Source organism: Pocillopora damicornis, chromosome 4 (assembly GCF_964200805.1).
Source record: "Pocillopora damicornis chromosome 4, jaPocDami1.2, whole genome shotgun sequence".
Classification (NCBI taxonomy): domain Eukaryota; kingdom Metazoa; phylum Cnidaria; class Anthozoa; order Scleractinia; family Pocilloporidae; genus Pocillopora; species Pocillopora damicornis.
The window spans coordinates 29,410,795-29,431,772 of record NC_142673.1 but is presented as its reverse complement, the minus strand read 5'-3'; the positions used below and the strand labels follow the sequence as shown (position 1 = coordinate 29,431,772).

Below are 20,978 nucleotides of genomic sequence, written 5' to 3'. Positions count from 1 at the left end.
TCTTTGCAGGATATGCCTTAATGGGTCACATTATGACTAAAACTGATGTTCTTGACGAGTTTGAGTGTCAGCTAAAATGTATGGGAAATGACAATTGCAAATCGTTTAATGTTCATCGCAAAAGCAATAATACGAAGCGCATTTGTGAGCTGAACAACATAACATGGCAGATGAACCCGGATGATTTCAAACAGAAGAAAGGATCCACGTACTTTGGATCTGTTCGGTGTTTCGGGTCAGTAAAAAAAATGCATCTCTGTGGTTTGCTTGTTATCGCGTTGGATTCTACAGGCGTTAATGCAATCATTGTTAATTCGTGTCAATTTAAATTTTGGTAACACTAGCATTAATCACCGTTTACTTTCCATTGTTTGCTATTAACAACCGTTTCAAGAGTCGTATTTGTTTAATCCTTAGAGATCACAGAGTTTGGACGCCTTGCTTTTTTTCCTTCTTATTTTTTCCTGGTTTTGTGAATAACCTTGAGCAAACAAGTTAAAAAGGAATGCCGGAGTTGCGCGAGCGCGAAAATTTCAAAAATCCAGCATGCAGAGACCGCTGTAAGCAAGGCTTGCTCCCGACCTCTTCATAAGTACATTTAGCCTCAATACCTAAGGAAAAGACAATTGGCAAAAATGAACTCCGATTTGGTTCCCTTTTCCTGTTATCCTTAAGGCAAGGCTTTAGATAGCATCGACAATAGCTTAGAGAACTCGGTGGCACGACGTTCAATGTTTCCCTTTTGCCGTTTAACGTAAGGGTCAAGTTTAACTTCAATTTATACAGAGTAGCTTTGCAGCTGCCATCAATTTGTTATAACAGAGCGCTGTGAAAACAACAGAAGGCATAAAAAGTAAGACTTACTTCATAATTTGTTAATTGGATTCTTTGTCGCACACGCAATTACTTCCTCAAAAAAATTACTCTCCTGATTTACACTTTTATCTCTCTACATTTTATATACATTCATTCACGAAGAATTGATTTTTCTTTATTGAATGATTTAAATTTAATCCTTGAGCAGTTTTTTTCTTTTTTTGCCTTTTGAGATATTTCACATCGTCATAATTCAACAGTTTAAAGGATGATGTTCCATTGCAATCGCTTTGCATAGAAATAAATAGGAATCAAAATTAGTCAAAGAAAAGTCTATCGCTTGTACGGCCATCAAAAAACTGGAGGAAACATTCTTGACGCGTTTTTTTAAACTTGACCCAGGCCACATGCGTCCATGTTTTCCGTGAAAACAATGAACAAATAAATGGCAGAAAGTGTCGTCCAGGATACAAAGGAGAAAGGTGTCAAATACGTAAGTACTTATTACAATAAAAATTCAACGTATTATTTTTTTTTCAAAAACTGTAAAATGGTCGCCATTAAAACATTTTATGGTCGCGCAACTACCCCTCTCTCACTCCTAAAGAAAAAATATAAAAGAAAGAAAACGTCTGGTACCAGAAAAGATTCACAACAAAGATGCTGAGAACGGATTAATACGATTTCGGTCGATTGTCTAGCTTAGAAACATCTCTAACAGTTTGAAGTGAGCTGAACTATTAGCATTGAAAACCTTCCTCATTTTAAACAACATTTTGAATCGCTTAAGACTTAGTACAAAAAGGTTGATGATTAGACTGAGATGCTGAACGTCATTTAAATAAAGGTTATGTCATTGAAATCAGTTTGACTTGATCAACGCTCATTTAAGGTTGATGCGTATCTGAGAGTAACGGAACGGCGAGAAAGAACAAGAGAAAGACAGGAAAAACGGGCGTTTGTTCGATAATTCGACCAAAGATTGATAATTTTCTCAAGTCTCCTTTTTTTTTTCTTTTTGATCTGTTGGTCGCCAATTGGCGACTTTGGTCTAAAGTTAAGTTGCCAGATATGACCAGATATATTTTTCACCCGCCAACTTAGATCGCACATATAGCCATAAGCAATCTGAGCTAACCAAACAGCCACAGCTTTAATATTGTCAATGAGCCAAGTGTGCATGAACCATTAGTCCATGCCTAGATAGTTACTTACATATAAAAAGAAAATCCTGATAGCGCAGCACACACTTTATATGTGAAACTCAATGCATTGCTAACAAACATTTTTCCAATATCTGTTGTATGCTTCTTGACCTGTCCGCCTCATGGCTCATCGTACGAGGAGTTGACGAACTCTGGATAACAACTCACAATTGAATTAAATTTCATTTCACCTGCAGATGAAAATTAAGCAAAGAATTGCCGGACTCTCCCTGGTGGACTGCACCTTTAGCAATTACAGAAAAGCGGCCTGAAAAAATTTCAGGCTTCGAAAGGATTCGAACTCATGCCTAGAGGAGTTTCACACCATCTACTTTAGGGAACTAGGCAGAACACAACCTCTGTACCAAGCCGAATATCTCATTGCAATGTGGATCAGATTGTTGCGATTTACTATCAGTCTAGAAATTGATTACGTGAGAAACCTTGGCTCTAAGCTAAGAAGGTGGGAACAGGGAAAATTAAAGATGGTACTTTGTCAAGTCTATAAGACGTTTCTTTCGCTAGATCGCATTTTTCTGTTGTGGATTTCCAATGATAGATCTGTCCAAAGTGTTCTGCCGAGATGTTGCTGTCGTCGAGTTTCATGTCTTTTTTTGTTTCATGTCTTTTTTGTTCTGCGGTTTTGGCTATTTTTTAGATCGGTTTTTCGGTTTTTGTGCCAAAATAATTCGTTTCCTCGGTTTTGGTGATCACTGTGGTTTGTGGATTTTCCGCTTTTTTGCATTTGGTTGTCGGTTTTCGGTTTTCGCGAAAAATGTTAAGGGTTTTCGGATTTGATATCCAATGCGGCTTTCGGTTTTTCCTACTTGGGACCTATTTGGGTTTCCGTTTCTCTTCGATCTAAGCGGCAATTACGCGCCTCCACTGATCTCGAATAGCAGCTAAACTCAAATGTTATCGAGACGAATGCGTGACGAACCAACCGAAATATCGCAGGGATTCCTAGGTAGCTTACGTGTAGCCGTACCCTTCCCCCCCTCCCTTAAGGTAGGGGAAGGGGAGGGTACGACTACACGTAGGGTACGGCTAAGCACGGAACATTGCTTGGGTTTCTTTATCAACGCCACCCCGAAGTTGGTAACCAAGTTACAGGCCACACGTGACTGATTGATTCAGCATTTCAAGACAATCTCCAAACTTTCAGGTGGAGATGTTAGATTAGCGATTTTCGATGAAACTTTCCAAAGCTATAGCTTTTTGCGACTGCAAAATTGCAATCCTATAGAGGACTTTTGTGCGAATATCCTTAATTTAACTAGGCTCCATTACCAGCTGCTGAGTCCGCAGAGACCACATTCGAGGTCCTCTGGAGAACAGCTGTTAATTTGAGTAGATATTTGAAGATACGAATGCTAAGTCCATGGCATTCATCAATCCTTTCATGAAATTAGTGTAGTTTACTCTGTATGCTCCACTTGTCACCACTGTATCGAATCGATCAGGGTTTCAATAACTGGGATGTGAAAATGTATCGGTTTTGACAGTTTTGCATGCGGTTTTCGATTTTGATCGAATTTTTTTTCGGTTTTTCGGTTTTGGATGATTTTTTCTACGGTTTTGGGGTTTCTTATAGGCCCCAATGCTTCCCTCCTCAACGTCGGTCCAGTTTTCGTTATCAAACTATTTCTTTTTCGTGTATTCGGGAAAGCAGTGGATTTGACACGATCGTTAATGTGTCGGAAACAGAATAATAGCATAGATATCAAATAGCGATTGTGAAATGCTTGTCTGGAAATGTTGTTTATTCTTATGTCTGGAAGATTCGTATCTAGCCAATCAGCGTTCTTTTTAACTAAGGTGTCCCGCAAAGATAAGGAACAATTGTCTGTGATTTATTTAGCTTTCAGTTGAAGTAATCTTTATGAAAATCAGAATCGTAGTTAAAAATCTGTGGAATTTAATGCTGATCGTAAATTTCTTTGCTTATTAAATGTTAACTTGAATCTTATATGACCGAACATGTGATTATCATAGAGCAGGATTTTCACGAAACGAGCTCGAGCTGAGGAAACGAGACTCTCGTAAAGATATCTCCGGAAACCAGATTTAATTTATATCAGCTTATATATATTCAGTGTGCTCTCTGTTATTGTGCTTTCCACACGACCAGTTACTTTTTGAACAGGTCGTCTTTACCACTTGTAAGGCTTTGTCTATCATATGCAGGACTATGCACTGAATCAGCGTCTACTTCAAATTAGCATTTTATTATCAATTCATTTCATGTACTCTTTGACTGATCTTATTCTTATTTTTGCAAACTTGATTTTGAAATTCAAATGTCCTTAAAGACTTGTTATCCTCCTAAAACAAGATCTACTTTACTTCCTAAAGTGTGCTCAACTTCATTCATTCCAACATCCCTCTTTCTATATTTCTTTTATATAAATATATATATATATAGATTCCTATCTTATACAGCAAATACCACTAGAACTCGGGGGAGGGGGAAACTTGGTGGGCTGTGGTGTTATGAATGAGTTTCTTTTTTCTTTAATTATTATTATTTATTAGTCAGCAGTTTTTATGCTACTTGCTTATTATCTTTTACTTCATAAGTATTGATGTATGGGGCATAGGTCCTCTATTGATGACAGCACTGCTGATTTAACTGAAATAACCTCAGATTACACTCCTGTCCTTCTTAGTTGTGCACCCATTAATTTACCTATGGTGTTCATACCTCTAATCAATTGCCATATAAAAATCAAAATTATGGAAATTAGGGCTATCCAGAAATCTAAGCTCTGATTGACAATTATTGGACAAGCTGGTTCAACATGAATGTAAGTGGGAGCTAAAGCTTTGACATATCTGCTCAACAAAAACAACCTTGATAACTGTTCCTCTCATGTGGAAGACAAATTCCATTTTTGTCTTCATTTAGTGCAAGGGAAGATTTAAAATCAGTATCTTATCAAAGTATGGTAATAAGAGAATTATCCCTATTCTATTGGTGCAGTTAGACACTGGTAAAGGTTATCATTAATTACAAAATATTTGGTAACATTTTTACAATTCATGTTCAGTAGTATGTTCATTATGCATAATCAAAGCCACAACTTGCCTTTCAGTTTATTTTGTTTCAGATTATTAAAGCCCCCCTCCTCACCCCTGCCCTTCAACCTCAACAATGGATATTATACTTGTACAGTAATGATTTGCTGCTAAAGCTGAGTCTATAATTCCTTTAAGGTGGTTGGGCTATGATCCTGCCAAGGGCTTAATATTTACTTAACCTCCTCCATGTAGAAACCAGGGGGAGCCCCATCTGAAAAGGGGAGGATCCCCATCTCCTTGCCAAAGAGTGCAAATTTTGGATCTCTGTCTCACCAAGGGTGCTGCCTGGGCAATAAAACAAATACATTGAGATATTAAGGTCTCTTCAGGGGTCGGTTATGAAGACATGTGGAAAATGAATATCTTAATTATCTATATCTAAATAGTCAATATCTAATCAAAATCATTAAAAAATGTTTACTGGGTGTCCTTAACTGGTCTCTTTTAGGGGTTGCGTTTGTTTTGCTGCAGTGCCCTGATCCATCCTCTCTTGCTGGGTGTGGTTTAAAATTCTCAGAGTGTATAACTGTCTCCTTAATGGGGAAGTCCTTGTTCCCCAAGGGTTACTGGGGGAAGCAAAAAATTTTTACTGCCCACATTCTTGTTCCATCCACTCTCTTATCCAGTTGTAAATTCCTACAGAAATCTGTACTATCACTTTTCTTCTCAAATGAATAGACATTCATGCCTTATGTGTTTTACTTCAGGATTCCATTTCAAACTGGCTTTATGATGTTTTTCTCGCTTTTCCATTCTGAAAACTTCCCATCATCAGCTGTTGCATACGACAAAGTTTAAGGTGGCCGCAGATTGTAGACAATGGAGTGATCATCATCACTACCTCATGCATTTTTTCATTTATTAGCTAAAGGTATAAGAGGCCCTATTGTGGAAGTACACATAAAATAATTTTTGATCAAGAAGCCTTGCAAACTTTTTTATAGCTAATCCACGCAAATAGGGATCAGCTTATTGATTTTTTCCGTTAGGCATTGCTTCATTTCGAATAATTTGCGCTGCGGAACTCCACATTCTGTTCTCACGTCATGTTACGTCTACCGACCAATTTCTCGCGCCCAACAATTCCAAAATATTGTGTTCAAATATTTCTCACCCACTTTTGACTTGTTTCATCCATAAAAATTATCCCTTTGAACTAGAGATTTGGAGGGTGGGTGCTGGAAAAAATTTGCAATACCTGGGATGGATGTATCAGTCCAGTCGCAGTAAACTTGTTTGTTCAAATTTTTTGTAGTTTCCGCCTCATGGAAACATCCGGCTATAAAACCTAATTTTTACTATAATCATTTTTATTAATTTGCCTCTTGTTTTACTAAAAAAGCTGGGACCGCGCAGCAAGTTGAGTGGGGGGGGGGGGGGGGGCTATTTTTGGCTCCGTTATTTTTGTTAAATTTTAGTTAGTGAAATTTTTTTTTGTTTAATTTATTTTTATTTTTGCAAGAAAGTGGGGAGGCTAAAGCACCTCCCAGACCCTCCCTCTGCACGGTCCCTGAGTAGCCAGCGAGCATTATTAGCGCCTCAATACGGACATTTCTTGGCCTGCGAATATCGGTGCGAGGCGTTGAGAAACGTTAGCTCGCGGGTAACCTGGTACTTGTGCCAGATCCCTAGAAGACCTCTCTCCGGCTCGAAGGCGCGCTTGTGCTGCAGAGCTAATATTAGTAAGGGCCTACTCACAGACTACTTCTGTAGCAATGTATTACATGCGCTATCGATTTTGCAACTATTCGGTCAAGAATTATAAACGTGTCAGCCAATGAATAACATTTGTTTATCAAAGACCCAACTTCAGTCACGCAATTGAGTTGCCATTCCTGTATTTGATGCACCTGTGAAGCTTCGGCATGAAAAGTCATTCGATAAACTATTTTCAGCTATTGGCTCTGCAGGATCACAAAAATAATCAATTCTAGAGGATCCAATCCCAAACCATTGGAAAACAATCAATTTCTTTATCATGCAATGCTTATTAAAATAAGTTTGTTTTCGGCAAAAATGTAAATGAGACCGGTTTTGACGATCCAATTTTCTTAGCCCGGTTCAGACGCTATGCCTCTCTCGACTCAAATCGACCAAACACCAGTAACAAGGCTTTTTTTTTTCTCATAGGCTCAGCAGTTATTAACAAGTGTTTGTGCATTTCATTTGCCGGGTCGTTCATTAGGAACGATGCCGGTCCCTGAGTAAATGGACAAAATATGAATAACAAATTCAGTGAAGCACGGTGGCTAAACAATAGTGACACTTTATTGTTATGAGTAAATGAGTGTCATGTCTAAAATAGAATGCGGACACGCGAAAAATCTTGTTGTAAGGCTCGAATAGCAAAGGTTGTTCACAACATTCTATAAACTTGGTTCAGTGTTGAAAAATAATTCCTTCAGTGGATCAGTTATAGCAATCACTTGCACTTGCAGCAAGTTTTCGGACGTAGATTCACGATGAAACATCTCTGTGAAGTTCTTCTCTTCTCTTTTTTCGTGACGGCGCTTTCCAACTCGACGAAAGTGTCGTCTAAAACAGCAAGAACCGATAACGATACGAAACATCATCCGCAATGTGGTGTCAATAACAATTATTTCTACGCTGGTCCGAACTCCAAGAAAATAGAAAATATGTTTTCTGACATTCAACAACAACTGACCAAACTTGAACAAGAAATCCGAAACATAAAGAAGAACCAAACTTGTGAGAAGCAAGATGGGAAAGGTTGGTGGGAAAATGACTTTTAGATTGAACGAAGAAGATTTAGTTGACTTGGTGCTCATTCGGTTTCACTTTCTCTCTTTTTTCTTTCAGCTGTTTATAAGAACTGCGCCGAAGTTTACAAGTCAGGCTACAAGATTAGTGGTGTATACAAAATAAATCCTGATGGTTTGGGAGAATTTGAAGTCTTCTGTGATCAGACAACAGCCGGTGGAGGATGGACGGTGTTTCAAAAAAGATATAACGGTGCAGTATATTTTTTCCGCGCTTGGGATGACTACAAACAGGGCTTCGGCAATCTGAACGGCGAGTTTTGGCTCGGACTGGACAAGATTCACCGCCTGACTGCAAACAGCAGAAACAAGTTTCGTGTTGACTTGGAAGACTTTCATGGTAAAAAAGCGTTTGCAGAGTACAGTTCATTTTCTGTGGGGAGCGAAAGGGCGAAATACCTGCTGGGTTTGGGAGTTTATTCAGGTGAAACTGATTTAATCTTAAAGTGGTGTTAGGAAGTAACGTTACTCAAGTAAACTTCGCAGGTAGAATTGAAAGTAGCTGTACGGTGTAAGAATAATTATTTTGTCGGCAATACCGATGTGGAAAGAGGATAAAATTAAAGTATTTTATTGTTTCTTTAGAGGGCACGGTAACGAATCTTGCAATCTGATTGGTTCTTTACCCGGTCAGTATTTTCCTATCTCTGCCCACGGGCCGCAGTAACGCTTTCGTGAGTCGCCGGGTACATCCCAACTTTCGTTGTCATTTTTCGTAAATATTTCCCTTGTTTTCCAGCTGGGCAGTATTTTTAAGCAAACACGTCGGTCCCTACCTCAAGCCGATAAATAACTTATGAATCCTCCCTTTTCTCTCTATCAAATCACTTTGGTTGACAGAAAAATATTGGTTTCAGAATGAATTTGTATAAACAATAGTGTCATTACGTTGGTTGACAAGCGGCCTAAAAACCGTCTGCAGTTAATTTTAATCGTTCACAAAAAGTACCCTGAAAGTTGAAACGTGAGGTATTTGGTTACAGTTAAACTGAACGATGCAACTTTCATTCATTTAATATCTGAATTTTCTCGAGCAATTTGTTCATAGTAAAAAAAAAGCGAGCGAAGTTTTAATTTAAGTTCTACAACAAATATACGCTCCTGGTGAGTCTTTCCAATTCCGTTCAATTTGGACATTTGTACCTTAAATTGCACAACAGAAATTGAAGGAATTGAGAAAAGGCTGCATTAAATTCCCTTGTGTCTCGTTGGAGTGTGCCGTTCGAATTTAGTTTTTGTGAAGGAAAGATCAGAGTTAAACACGCCATTATAGCAAACAAACGAGCAAACTCTCACAACTTCAAAAAATTGAATTTACTCACAATTACTTTCCTCGCCGGTAACTTAATGAACAGAGGTAAATCTTCGTACATGAATGAATGGTCGATGAGAGTAAATAATACTTTCCGTTAGATCATTAACTGATTTTTAAGAAAACATTGTCGTGACAGTCCTTGCCAAACTAGTTCTGTTGGTTTTCAAATGTTCCTACGATTTCTTTTTTTCTTGCGCGCTCTCTAATTGACAGGTGTCAGATTGTGACAGATACTTGTAAAAATAATGTTTCAAAGTTTGTTTGGAAGCCTTTTAAATCACCTTTATCGTTACGGAAATGAAAATGTTTCGCTGAGGCATCTCTCTTAAATTTGCATCACCTCTATTTTAACTACCATTTACTCACTCAAAAATTGTTCAGTTTATGGAAGATCTTGCCGTATTTACGGCCATAAGTCATTCGGGTTCTTTCGGAAAGAATTTCGTCAAGTTTAAAAACAATAAATATGTTATTTACCGGCTAAGGGTCGGTCCGTATGGTGAAAAACTGTGACCTCGGTCTTGAAAATGCTGCCCTCGGCCTACGGCCTCGGGCAGTATTTTCAAGACCGAGGTCACAGTTTTTCACCATACGGACCTCCCAGCCGGCAAATAACATATATTTATCATATTTTTCTTGATTTCAAAATGAATTCTTCAAATACGTTTATACTTGTAGGTTATTGATGTTTAGGAAATATATACTCATTATGAAAAGTGTTTCAATCTCAATTAATAAGCAGTAAAACAAATCTTTCACGTTTTTAGGCACATTATCATAAAATTCTCACTGAAAATTATTTTTTTCAGGCACGGCTGGTGATTCTCTCAGTTCTCATCGCGGCCTACCATTCAGCACTAAAGATCGAGATAATGATCACAGCGCAATCAATTGTGCATCCGTCGTGAAAGGCGCTTGGTGGTATAATAGTTGCTATCAATCAAACCTCAATAGCCTGTACAGGAATGGTAAAACTGACCGCGATGCAATGGTGTGGAGTACCTGGAAAGATAAAAATGAAGCTCTTCAGAAGTCTGAGTTGAAAATCCGTCCGAAGGATTTCTGAGGTTCAATATGGTGCTGTTATAATGTAAACCAAGAGATGATTGCGCGCTCGGCTGATACATAAGGTTTCATGTGCTTTAGTTTTAAAATTAAAGTTTTCAAACAAGTCAGAAGTGCATGCATTATTATTCAAAATTAAAACCGCTGACGAAGCCATAAAAATAAAATACTTCTATGAAAGAGATGTAGATGCAACTAAGCTTGTGGTTCAAATAAAGATAAAACAATGAGGAAAAGAAAGTGTTTTTTTGCTGTAAAATCAATATTCCAGCGGAGCCTGACAAAACAAGACGCTGTTGAAAGCGTTAACTCGAGTCTGCTTCAGGAGTATATGAGGAATAAGGAGCGAGTTTTTTCTTGGTAGCTTGGGATTACGTAATTAACTTTGAGAAACGAGCATGTAGGCATGATCTCGTCCCCAGTTTCCAAGGTCTCCACAAGGAACGCCTGGGACCACTCGGCCGCAGTTTATAAACATGGACTTAACGGGCTCGTTTTCCGTCTTTTCCGAAGTGTGTGCGATCATTTTAGCTGGAATCCAGGGAGCTAATGATCAAATTGAGAATGCCAATCGAGAAGGAGACTCTTTCTTTTCAACCCGTGACGGTTCCCGGAGCCACATACCTGCAGAAAACTCGGAAAATGCGAGGTACATCTCCTAGGAATCTTACATGATTAACAGTTGTTCCTTGACGTCGGTCCAATATTTTTTTCAAATTTTTTCTTTCGTGTATTCGGGAAAGTTGTGGATTTGACACGATCGTTAATGGAAATCAGGATCGTGGTTAAAAATCTGTGGAATTCAGAGCTGATCGTAAATTTATTTGCTTATTAAATGTTAACTTGAATCTCGTGTAACCGAACAATCAGTAATTATCTTAGAGCATTTCAAGAAACGAGCTCGAACTGAGGAGACGAGACTCTATTTAAGGTATCCAGTCATTTGGAAACCAGATTTCATTTATATCAGCTTACAAGTTAAATCAGCTTAAGAACTCGTCTCCTTTAATTCTTGATATGTGTTCTCTGAACTATTCTCTCCAATTCACAAAACTTTGAGGTTTGTACAACTACTCCTCTCCATTATCAATTTCATCATAGCCATTACAATTTCCTCAGATGTGATTGGTGCATCAACTGCTTTATATATCACTTATCACTCTGTACTGTCCTATTCGAACAGTTGGCTGTAATTGGACACCTGTAATTGGACACCTGTAATTGGACAGTTGAAGCAGCCAATTATACTAAGTCCATTCAGCTAAATCCACCAATCACAGAATTGATCTCAATAACCATAGCAACAACTACTTACTCTGAAAAAAAAACTGGGAAATTTCCAAATTTTTAGCTTTAGACATTGTCCTTAGTGGAGATGTTTGTCCTAAATGTTTTTTTTTCTTTTCTTTTCTTTTTTTTTTTTTTCAGAAATTTTAATGGTTATGATTAATTGGTAACAGGACTTCATGTTGTCCAATTCTGTCTGTAATTATACTTGTAATAAATTGGACTCCCACTTCAGGGTCATCCAATTTTGTTAATCACTTACAAATTAATTACAGACCGAATTGGACTCCACTTGGTCCTACTACCATTATAAATTGAGCAGTTCATTCTAAAAATAGTCACTAGTTATCAAAAAAGATAAGTGCTACGTTAAACTCAGACTGTCTTTATTAGTGATAAACAGTAAAAACAGTATGTAAATGTTACTGGTCATACAAAGACTTAAAATTGTTAATTTTTTTTAAATTTAGTAATTAAGATATTTCCTAACATTTCCAGACAGCAATTTCAGGCTGTGAGAAGCGCAATGGTCAAATGGTTGGAATACTTTAACTCCAAGAAAAAATGTGGAATGGCATTAGGCCATTGATTCATATGATTGTGCAAACTAATTTAACTGAACTATTCAATTTTTAGACATAATTTTCTGTGTTTTTATATTCAGGGAACTTCAGATAGGGCTCAGAACTGCTGGGGATATGAGCCAGGGTGCACTTCACCGCTTAAATGATACATCAAACCATTGTGTGATGACAACATGTCTGGCAGACATTTTAGAACGTAAGTAATGGCTGTTGATAAAAGATTCACATAGGTGCTCAAGACAAAACACACCAGCAGCAAACAGAGATCGCTCAAAATGTCTTTGTTATTTTTTTTAACCTTTATTATAAAAATACTTAATCATTCCTTAACAAGTTTTGATCATTTGTTGGCATGAACAGGTTAACCGTTTTACCTCCCAAGAGTGATTAACATCTAATTTCACCTTAAGATATCACCCTTGAATCACACATTTAAGTCAAAATTGAGACTAAAGGAATTGATCATCATGCAACTAGAGGAGCTTCAACTGTTAGACAAAGTCTCCTTGTCAGTACTGAGGAAATGTGTAATTAACAGTTTGGAGAATATATATACTGATGTTAGGGACCAGAGGGTTAACACAGTGATATTTCATGTCTTGAAACACCCTTAATTTAAGCTTATTTCTGTATGCCTGACTAACTCAAAAGAAATAAAGGGGGTAAGTTTTTTGAAAAAAATAGTGGTGCTGCATTGGTGGGAGAGTATAATGGCCGGGGTAATTTAGTATTATCAACTGAGTTGATGGCGTAAATCAGCTACTGTGAAGAGTTTCAAAGCTGACATATCAAGCGTTAGCTCTTCTTCAGAGTGAATAACTCAAAAGTAAGTTTGATGATCCATTTATTCTATTATCAATTTGCAGTTAGCATGAGACCACATACAGTAATTATTATTAGCAATAGAAAGTTTACATGGAAAGTAGAATATCTATACATTAAATGATGATCTGAAATTGATTCTTCATTTCGATTTGTTATGTAATACAATATATGTTATAGGATTGAAGACAAAATTCACCAGTTCTGGAAAGAAAGTGATTTTGGGTTTGTGAAATCTGTTCAGGACAGTTTACAATTGGTTTGTAAACCAAAGGAAACCCAGGTTAGAATCTGAAACTTCTCTGAAGGGGTTTAAGGGTGAAAGGAGGAATGCATGGAAAAATAGGAACAGTGAAGTGTTGTATGATCAAGTAACGTTTAGACATAATTTTGGCTAAATTGGCAAAGTCATCTGCCAGCAGCACCTAAAGGTTTGGCTGAGCCTTATAATTATAAAGCATCATCTGACTGTTTTGGTGCTCTTCATAATATCAAACTTAAAATGACAATAACAAATCCAACTCCAACCATCATAGAGACAGTACAACAAGCAGGTGATCAAATTAAACATACTACTACCGGTAATATTTGAGTTAAAAACTCCTAATCAATACACAATATACTCCAAGTCTCCAAAAGGATATGACTAGAGGCTAACTGGAGATAAATGCTCCACTTAAATGGCTCATCTATCATTATTCAGATTCTGTTTGGAAATACATTCAATGTTATTTGTTGATGACAAATTTTGAAAAACTGAAATGACTTAATAAATTTGTGATGACACCTATTTTTAGTGATATAGAGCAAAAGAAAATAGTCTATCAAACACACAACTGATTTTCCTTACAGAGGAAAAAATTTTAGCTATCAATTTTGGTTGACTGCAAGTGAGAGAAATAAGGCTTAAAATGGCCTTATAATGCAATCATTTTTATAATAATAAAAAATGCAAAATTGACCTTGTTCTGAGGATCATATTTTACTATGATCGAATTTGTTTCATGTATTAAAAAAAATTAATTCAAATAGAATTTGTGGGAAAAATTAGATCCCTATCAGCAGGTTCTCCCTCTACAATGTTTGTTTGCTACATATGTAATTAGACAACCCTCAACTTGTAATTATTGTGAGATGGGATTTTTTAAAATTTTCCTTGGAGACATTAGGACCCCAAGGCTTTAATTTTCACTTTTCTTTACATGAGAATGGTTGATATGAAAACAGTTTTAATTGTTTAACGAAGAGGAAGTTTGAAACTTGTAAGCAATTTACCTTTCGATGATACTCTTAGTATTAATTTTGTTTTAAAACTTAAAAAATATAATTAATTATTACTAGTCTTATATTTGTACCATGATCAATTTACTTTCTTTTGTTGCTGTCTAATAAACTGATGTTGTTGTTGATGACCACAATACCTAGCACATCAAAGACAGATAAATTCAAGCCTCAGAAAACTGGTGGGTTTTGTGAAGTGGATGCTAATGCCCTCAGTGAAGAGGGAAAACACAGAATGGAGCTTAGTTCATGGTAAAATCATATCTTTGATGATACATTGACTGCAAATTATGGACTAGTCAACATACCCTACGGCCTTTTCATCTGTATGACTGTATAGTATTTGCACAATTTAGTCAATGCGAACATAGAAAATTTAACCATTATTATCTTTTTTCTTTGTCAATGTGTATATTATAATTATACAGTGAAGATGAATGGCAAAAAGTAATAGAGAAAGTTTACTTTGAAATTAAGTTTGAACCTCACAGTTTGTTTCCTTTGTAGATTAAGTTAGTAATAAACTTCACTATCTTTCCCTAATTCCTTGTGTTACTACTTTTTCCAGGTTAAATGAAGTAGAAGATTTCTCTTCCTTGTCCTTTAAACCAAACCAGGAGGAACACTGTGATATCCTGGTGGAGAAACCTACTTTCTTCATGAAATTAGATGCAGGTTTGTGTATTTTCCATTTAACACCTGTAAAGCCTGGTTTATACTTAGGACACAATGTAACCATCACAAAATGGTATAAATGGTCCGAAATAAAGAAGAGTTCATTTTTTTCTTTTTCATTATTTCTCTCATGTATCACCTGTGTAATTACCATAAATTTAATATTAATTATTATTGAGGAGTTTTTCTTTATTGCAGTTGTAAACCATCACTTCTGTGATTTTTTCAACTTGTATGTCACTCAGCATGTGAATGGATTGTTTGATACTGATGTCAACATTGTACTGTGGGAAAAGGTTTGAAGATTCTAAATTTTTTCATCATACTAACAGAGTCCTGACCCCAGTAATGGTTGATAGATAGAAACTAATCTAGTTGTAGTCCATCCAAGGATTAACAGTTTCACTAGGTTTTGGGTAATATTAAAGCTAACAATTTCATGGGGTCTTAATTGTGGTGCAAGGCAACATTGAAGATTAAAGTGTAAGCAGTAATACAAACCACAGACTGAGCTTATTAAGTTGTACAGAAAGGCTTCTCCCCTTTACTTTGCATATATTTTGTGACTGTGCAAACAAAACTTTCAAATGCACATACAGTATCTTTAGTTAGTTTATGTTAATAGTAAAAAAAATTCAGTGCTATGAGCTGTAAACAACATACTCAGAAAATTAAGCCATAAACACCTTCAATGTTTAGGTTCTGTTTATTGTGTTTTGGCCATTCACATTTAGGATCATATCACCAAACAAACAAAAAAAAGAAATTGCCTTTACTGCTTGTAAATAAGTTTCTCTCTGTCTGACTGGCTTAATTGTTCTTCCTGATACAACAACATTTTGGATTAATTTTATATATTTCCTGGGTTCACAGTTTTCTGGGTTTCAATATAAACAGAAATACTCCAGAGTTCTCCTTATGTCCTACACCTCTTTTCTATCCCTTTTGTTGTCATCTGATTTTGTGAAATTGATTTTTTTATCAAGCATGAGAGACGAAGTTTGGGGAACTTTGGAGTAACATGGAAAGTGTTTTCATCAAACCCTATTCTCTATCTTGGAAAGGAATCTGAAAACAAGACGGTAAATTTGTTGTTGTTTAATGTGCTACAACTATTGAAAGTTTACTGGATTATTCTTGTCTTGCATGTCTTTTAATTAGTTTAATTTGTATTTGTAGGTGTGTTTTAAAGAAGCCATCTTTGCCCTTCTGCCAATAATGGTGTTTGGACTGTACTACAACACACCTCTGGTTGGTTTTCTTTTTTCTTCTGTTTGTTAATACTACATGTGATCATTTTAGGTTACATTGTAACTTACAATAGTCTATTTAATTGTTAAGTGCCAAGCCTTTAAACCAATCAAAAGTTAGGCTGACATTTGCATTCTTTAGATAGGGCTGAGAGACTAGTTAGCCAAGGATCTAGTAGCTCTGCATTTTATTTTAATAAAAAATTGTTTTTCACCTTTTATCTACAAAAATGTCTTAATAGAGCAGTCTTTAATTTTTCCAGACTCTAGGTTGTTCAAGAGTGGTCTTTTCAAAGCATTTTCTGAACATGTCATGGGAAGACTGGGTATCATCCAGGATAAGAACTTGCAGGTGAAGATTGTGTTTTCCAATGTATTCCTTCACTGTGGTATTGTTATGATTGTGTATTTCTACCTATAAGCACGGGTTGCCCAAGCTCACGTCTCAAGAAAAAGCAAGCTATTAATCATGGAAGCATCACACATTGTGTGACTTGGTGTCAGGTTACAATTAGAGGAACCATTGAGAATTTGTTCAAGTTGTAAGGAATAGTATGGTGAATGAAATATGATCAATTTACAAGGATAAATATTTCGAAATATGAACATTTTACACATAAAATCAATAGCATTTACTCATATCTTGTGTGTCTGCGGTGGTTTCTGGCGATTTCTGCTGTTTATTAAGCTTGCTTTTCTTTCATTGTTATTCCTGTGAAAAGATGAAGTCAAGCTTGACTTTGTCTTGTTGACATGTTCAGAAAATTCCATTATTGTTATTCCTGTCAAAAGACGAAGTCAAGCTTGACGTCGTCTTTTACCAGAAGTAACAGTGATAGTAAAGCAAGCTTAAAACAGCAGAAATTGCCAGAAACTATGACAGACATACAGGATGTGTGTAAGTTTTATTGATTTTACGTGGATGTTCATATTTCAAAATATTTAGCATTGTAAATCTACCATATTTCATTCCCCAAACTTTTCCCTGTAACATGTTCAAATTCTCAATGGTTCCTCTTGCAACTTAACTTCAAGTCACACAAAGGGTGATGCTTTCATGAATTAATTACTGGCTTTTTCTTGAGATGTGAGCTTGGGTGGCCTGTGCTATAAGAAGCATTTTGTTCTCATTAGTTTGTTTGACTTTGTGCAAGAATATTTTGCACTTTGATAAAGGGGTAATTTTTTAACACAACTGTGGTGCTAAATCAGTGGGTGAGTATAACAAGATCATTTGGTTTTATCAACTCAATTGATAATGTAAGTTGGCCACTTAAGATTTTATAAGCTGACATTTCTAGTATTATTAGCTGTTTGTTAGAGCAAATGCCATGACAGGCAGTAGCTCAAAACATCAGCTTAGAGACTCTTTACAATGGCCAATTTACACTGTCCCCTCAGTTATTGAAAATGAATTACCAGTATCATGTTATTTTGCACTTTTCATTTTCATGCCTTATCTTTCATTTACCATTATTAATTGCATGCTGAACTCCACTGGTCATGTTAGCTGATCATGATCAATGTTCAAGGCATGGATGATCCACATTGTGTAACGATCTTAGGCCAGGCACTCTCACAGTGCATCTTTCTACTCAGGAGTGTAACTGAATGGTCACCAACCTAGTGTCATGGCTGCCTGTGATGGACCAACAGCCAACGGGTAATACACTTCTATCAGTGCTTCATGCTTTAGAAGTAAGGGTTGCTTCCTCAGTAATGAGGCACCAGGCTCTTAGACCAACTATGTAATACTATTATACACTTCAAGGTAATAAGATAAAGTCTTTTTATTTTCAGAACAACAGTGAACCAATTCGTATAACATTGCTATCAAGAGGGACAAAGTTTAGAAAAATATTGAATGAGGATGAGGTGACTTTAATTTATTTTCTTTTCCTGTTGCATTTCTGGACTTTTAATATATTTAACTTAATTAAAAAAAATTTGAAATGAAATTTCTTGGAGAAGAGATGAGATAGTATTTGTTGGTGAAACATCAGGTTTTTGACAACTTACATGTACATGTATCATCAATTATGATGAGTGCAAAGGAAGCTAGTGATAAGGTTTTTATCCGAAGGGAAGTATTCTATGGATTTTAGGTTGCTACATGTACATCTATGTATGTCCTTCTATAAGAATGTTAAATACAAAATACACTCAGTGGCATTTTTGACCCCTCCAAAAACAAAAGAGTATACCTTGTCTTCTTACAAATTGTAGTTCTAACTTCCAGCTCCAAATTTAGAAAAAGTATACATGTTTGTTTGGTTATGTTTAGGTGAACGAAATCACTTTTAAATGTCAATCACATTAAGAATAATTAATTCTACTCACTGTGCTTTTCTTTAGCAAATCACCAATTGAAATTTTTTATCCCTCATCTACTAGTGCACTCTTATGGAATAAGAATTTTAGTTAAATTATCATTCTACTTTTGTGGCTGCAGTTAGAATTCCACAATGGAAAAACTCCTGGCCCCTGTAGTTTGAAAGATGGATAACGCTATCCATTGGATAAATTACTATCCAGTGGATAGCACAGTATGTTTTGTTAACACTTATCTACTGGATAACGATTTATCTGTTGGATAGTGTTATCTACCCTTTAAACAACTGGGCCCTAAAAGACAAATGCTATCTTGGGATTAATGTCAGAATCTGAGCAAATGTATACCTAACCCTCCATAACCCAACAATAGTCAACTGATAACAAGTTCAGATTGCATAGCAAATACCACTAGAAATCTGGGGTTATTTTTTTTCAATGACTATCATTTATTAGTTAGCAGTTCTCTACTATTTGCTTGTTATCTATTACTTCTTAAATATTGATTTATTGTTAGGTATAGGGCCTCAATTGAATGCAGCATTGCTGATTTGACTGAAATACCCTCAGATTACACTCTTTTCCTTCTTAATGATGTGTCCACTAATTTACCCATGGTATTCAGGCCTCCAGTTAATTACCATATGAAAATCAAAATTGTGGAACTTGGAACTATCCAGAAATCCAATCTCTGATTGACAATTATTGGACAAGCTGGTTCAACATGAACATAAGTGAGAGCTAAAACTTGGACTTATCTACTTAACAAAACCAAAAGAAGAGGTGAATAACTCAAACCAACACCTTGATAACTATATGTTGCTCTTGTGTGGAAAACAAACTGAATTGTTGTTTTCATTCAGTGCAAGTGAAGATTTTAAATCAGTATCTTATCAAAGTATGGTAATAAAAGAATTATCCCTATTCCATTGGTGCAGTTAGACATTGGTAAAGGTTATCATATTACAAAATATTTAATACAAGCCATGCCCTATGGTATGTTATGCATAGTATGTTCACCATGCATGATCAAAGCCACAACTTGCCTTTCAGTTTATTTCACTTCAGATTAGTTTGAAAAATATCAAGACTATGATGTGGACAGAGCTGCACCTCACAGCCCCCCTCATCCCTCCCCTTCAACTTCACAATGGATATTATACTTGTGCAGCAATGATTTGCTGCTAAAGCTGAGTCTACAATTCCTTCAAGGTGATTGGGCTAGTGACAATGATCCTGCCAAGGGTTCAATATTTAGTTAACACTCTCTAAGTAGAAACTAGGGGGACTCCCATCTGAAAAGGGGAGGATCCTCGTCTGCATGCTTTGGAGTGCAAATTTGGATTTCTGTTTCACCAAGGGTACTGATCAGGGCAATAAACCGTATACTTTAAGCAATAAGGGTCTCTTTTGGGGTTGGTCATGAAGACATGTGACAAAATGAATATCTTAATAATCTAAATCTAAAAAGTTAATATATAATCTAAATCATAAAAATGTTGACTTAGTGTCTTACAATGGTCTCTTTTAGGGGCTACATATGCTTTGTTGCAGTGTCCAGATCCATCCTCTCTTTCTGGGCGTGGTTTAAAATTCTTAGGGTGTATCACTGTCCCTTTAATGGGGAAGTCCTTGTCCCCTAAGGGCGGGTGGGGGAAGCAGAATATTTTTATTGTCCACAATCTTGTTCCATCTACTCTCTAATCCAGTTGTGTATTCCTAAAGAAATATATACTGTCGCCTTTCTTATCAATTGAATAGACATACATACCTAATTTGTTTTGCCTCGGGGTTCCATTTCTGGCTTTGTGATGTTGTACCCGTTTGTCCTTTGTGAACACTTCCCATTGTCAGCGATGCATACGTCAAAGTTCAAAATGGCGGCAGATTATAGACAATAGAGGGATCAGAGAAGGATCATCATCATCGCTTGTTGAGCATTTCTTCCATTTATTAGCTACAGGTATGAGAAGCCCCATTGTGGAGGAACATATAAAATAGTTTTTAATTAAGAAGCCTTGTAAACTTTTTTTTATAGCTAATCCACGCAAATAGGGATCAGCTTATTCCTTTTTTTCGTTAGGTGTTACTTCATTTCGAGTAACTTGCGTTGCGGAACTCCACATTCTGTATTTCCATCTACGCGATCTCACGTCAGTTCAAGTCTACCGACCAATTTCTCACGCCCACCAAAACATTGTTTTCAAGTATTTCTTATCTACTTTTGACCTGTTTCATCCATAAAAATGATCACTTTGAATGAACGAATACCGGTCACTTCGCAAACGTGTCACTTCGCAAACTGTCACTTCGCAAACGTCCTTTGTCACTTCGCAAACGCATCCAAGTCGATTCGCAAACGTCTTCGAATTATTTTTAAAAAGGTTGATATAACTTCATATTATGTTTCTTTACAATCTTTTATCGAAGAAAGTTATAAAATTAAGAAGAAGTAATGTAGTAAGTTTTATCAGCGTGAAAGCTTA

At 36.4% G+C, this 20,978-nt stretch overlaps 1 protein-coding gene and 1 pseudogene across 2 annotated transcripts; both read left to right on the top strand.

Annotated features, from left to right (window-relative positions):
- The first annotated feature begins 7,430 nt into the window (after window positions 1–7,430).
- Window positions 7,431–10,502, top strand: LOC149047613 (microfibril-associated glycoprotein 4-like). The gene is made up of 3 exons (XM_089203984.1): window positions 7,431–7,832; window positions 7,923–8,306; window positions 10,007–10,502. Exons 1-3 carry the CDS (start codon window positions 7,565–7,567, stop codon window positions 10,261–10,263), a joined length of 909 nt encoding a protein of 302 aa, XP_089060110.1. The 5' UTR covers window positions 7,431–7,564; the 3' UTR covers window positions 10,264–10,502.
- A 236-nt stretch (window positions 10,503–10,738) lies between these two features.
- LOC149047612 (EGF domain-specific O-linked N-acetylglucosamine transferase-like) lies at window positions 10,739–19,812 on the top strand (annotated as a pseudogene). The gene is made up of 11 exons (XR_016185933.1): window positions 10,739–10,911; window positions 12,214–12,329; window positions 13,136–13,238; window positions 14,316–14,488; window positions 14,805–14,911; window positions 15,110–15,207; window positions 15,898–15,993; window positions 16,091–16,162; window positions 16,425–16,513; window positions 17,962–18,036; window positions 19,546–19,812. The product of XR_016185933.1 is annotated as an EGF domain-specific O-linked N-acetylglucosamine transferase-like (transcript).
- Window positions 19,813–20,978: the final 1,166 nt, after the last annotated feature.

Coding starts and splice junctions, on each gene's coding strand:
- LOC149047613 (XM_089203984.1), top strand. CDS start 7,565: ATGAAACATCTCTGTGAAGTTCTTCTCTTCTCTTTTTTCGTGACGGCG. Junction 7,833..7,922: donor TGAGAAGCAAGATGGGAAAG/GTTGGTGGGAAA, acceptor TTTTTCTTTCAG/CTGTTTATAAGAACTGCGCC. Junction 8,307..10,006: donor GGGTTTGGGAGTTTATTCAG/GTGAAACTGATT, acceptor TATTTTTTTCAG/GCACGGCTGGTGATTCTCTC.